Genomic DNA, 865 nt, shown 5'->3' on the forward strand with positions numbered 1-865 from the left:
CCTTGATAGATTTTCTTCTCAAACTTAACTGCATTGATTTCATATTCAAACGGGTTATTAAACATAAATAGTGCACTGTTACATTACCAAAAATGATTTTTTTTTTTTTGGTATAATGGCAGAATCCATTTCCATTGGGTTTATAGTTCTATCTTATTATAAAATGACATTATAGAGAAATTACATTACATTGTGACCAGGAACCTTTACAATCAAAGGTTTTACTAACCGCAAATGTACAGATATTTAACAGTATAGTAACTGACTCATGACATGTTTAAATTGAGTCTTTCTGTCCACAGAAGAAAGCCAGACAGACAGGGAGGCGGAGGAGGAGAACGACACCGCTTGTGAAAGAGAAGGTGCAGGGACGAAGGGAGAGGAGGAGAGGAGCATCAGTGCACCTCTGGTGCTGTCCCAGGAGAGGATGGAGAAAGTGTACAGGGGGCTCCAGAGTCTGCAGGAACAACTAAAGAGACTACAGGTGAGAGGAGGTGAACACAGAGAGAGAGATATGAGAATATAGAGAAAAACTGTGAGCAAGGAGTATGACAGGAGCAGATAAAGATGAGAGACATAACAAAAGATGGGAGCCGACTGGAAAGAGACACACAGCTGGGCATCTAGGATTTCACTGAGGATAACTTAAGTAAGGAGTGAGCTGTGGTATACTTTGGACAAATGGGGCCAAAATGGCACAAAAGAGAAACTAGAGAATAGAAAACCATTTAACCACTGCTGTTATTGCTTGGCTGAAAATTGCCTTGTGAAATTGGACTTCTCTGAAAATGGCTATTATGTCCAGCGCTTGCAATGGGATGTGTCAGAGAAGCAGCGAGGGAGACGAAGAGAGGATGTTAAGAGG

At 41.2% G+C, this 865-nt stretch overlaps 1 protein-coding gene across 8 annotated transcripts in view; it reads left to right on the forward strand.

The window, feature by feature from the left end:
- The window catches only part of arhgef1b (Rho guanine nucleotide exchange factor (GEF) 1b), a 30044-nt gene that overhangs the window by 25074 nt on the left and 4105 nt on the right, over window positions 1-865 (forward strand). For 7 of the 8 annotated variants that reach the window (XM_035671685.1, XM_035671686.1, XM_035671688.1 and 4 more), the window contains one exon: window positions 303-484. In XM_035671685.1, the coding sequence (XP_035527578.1) occupies window positions 303-484 (182 nt within the window). The remainder of the gene's footprint in view (window positions 1-302; window positions 485-865) is intronic. The other variant, XM_035671687.1, reaches the window with a different exon arrangement.

Source organism: Morone saxatilis, unplaced genomic scaffold (assembly GCF_004916995.1).
Source record: "Morone saxatilis isolate NCDOM2014 unplaced genomic scaffold, NCSU_SB_2.0 Contig24, whole genome shotgun sequence".
Lineage (NCBI taxonomy): Eukaryota > Metazoa > Chordata > Actinopteri > Moronidae > Morone > Morone saxatilis.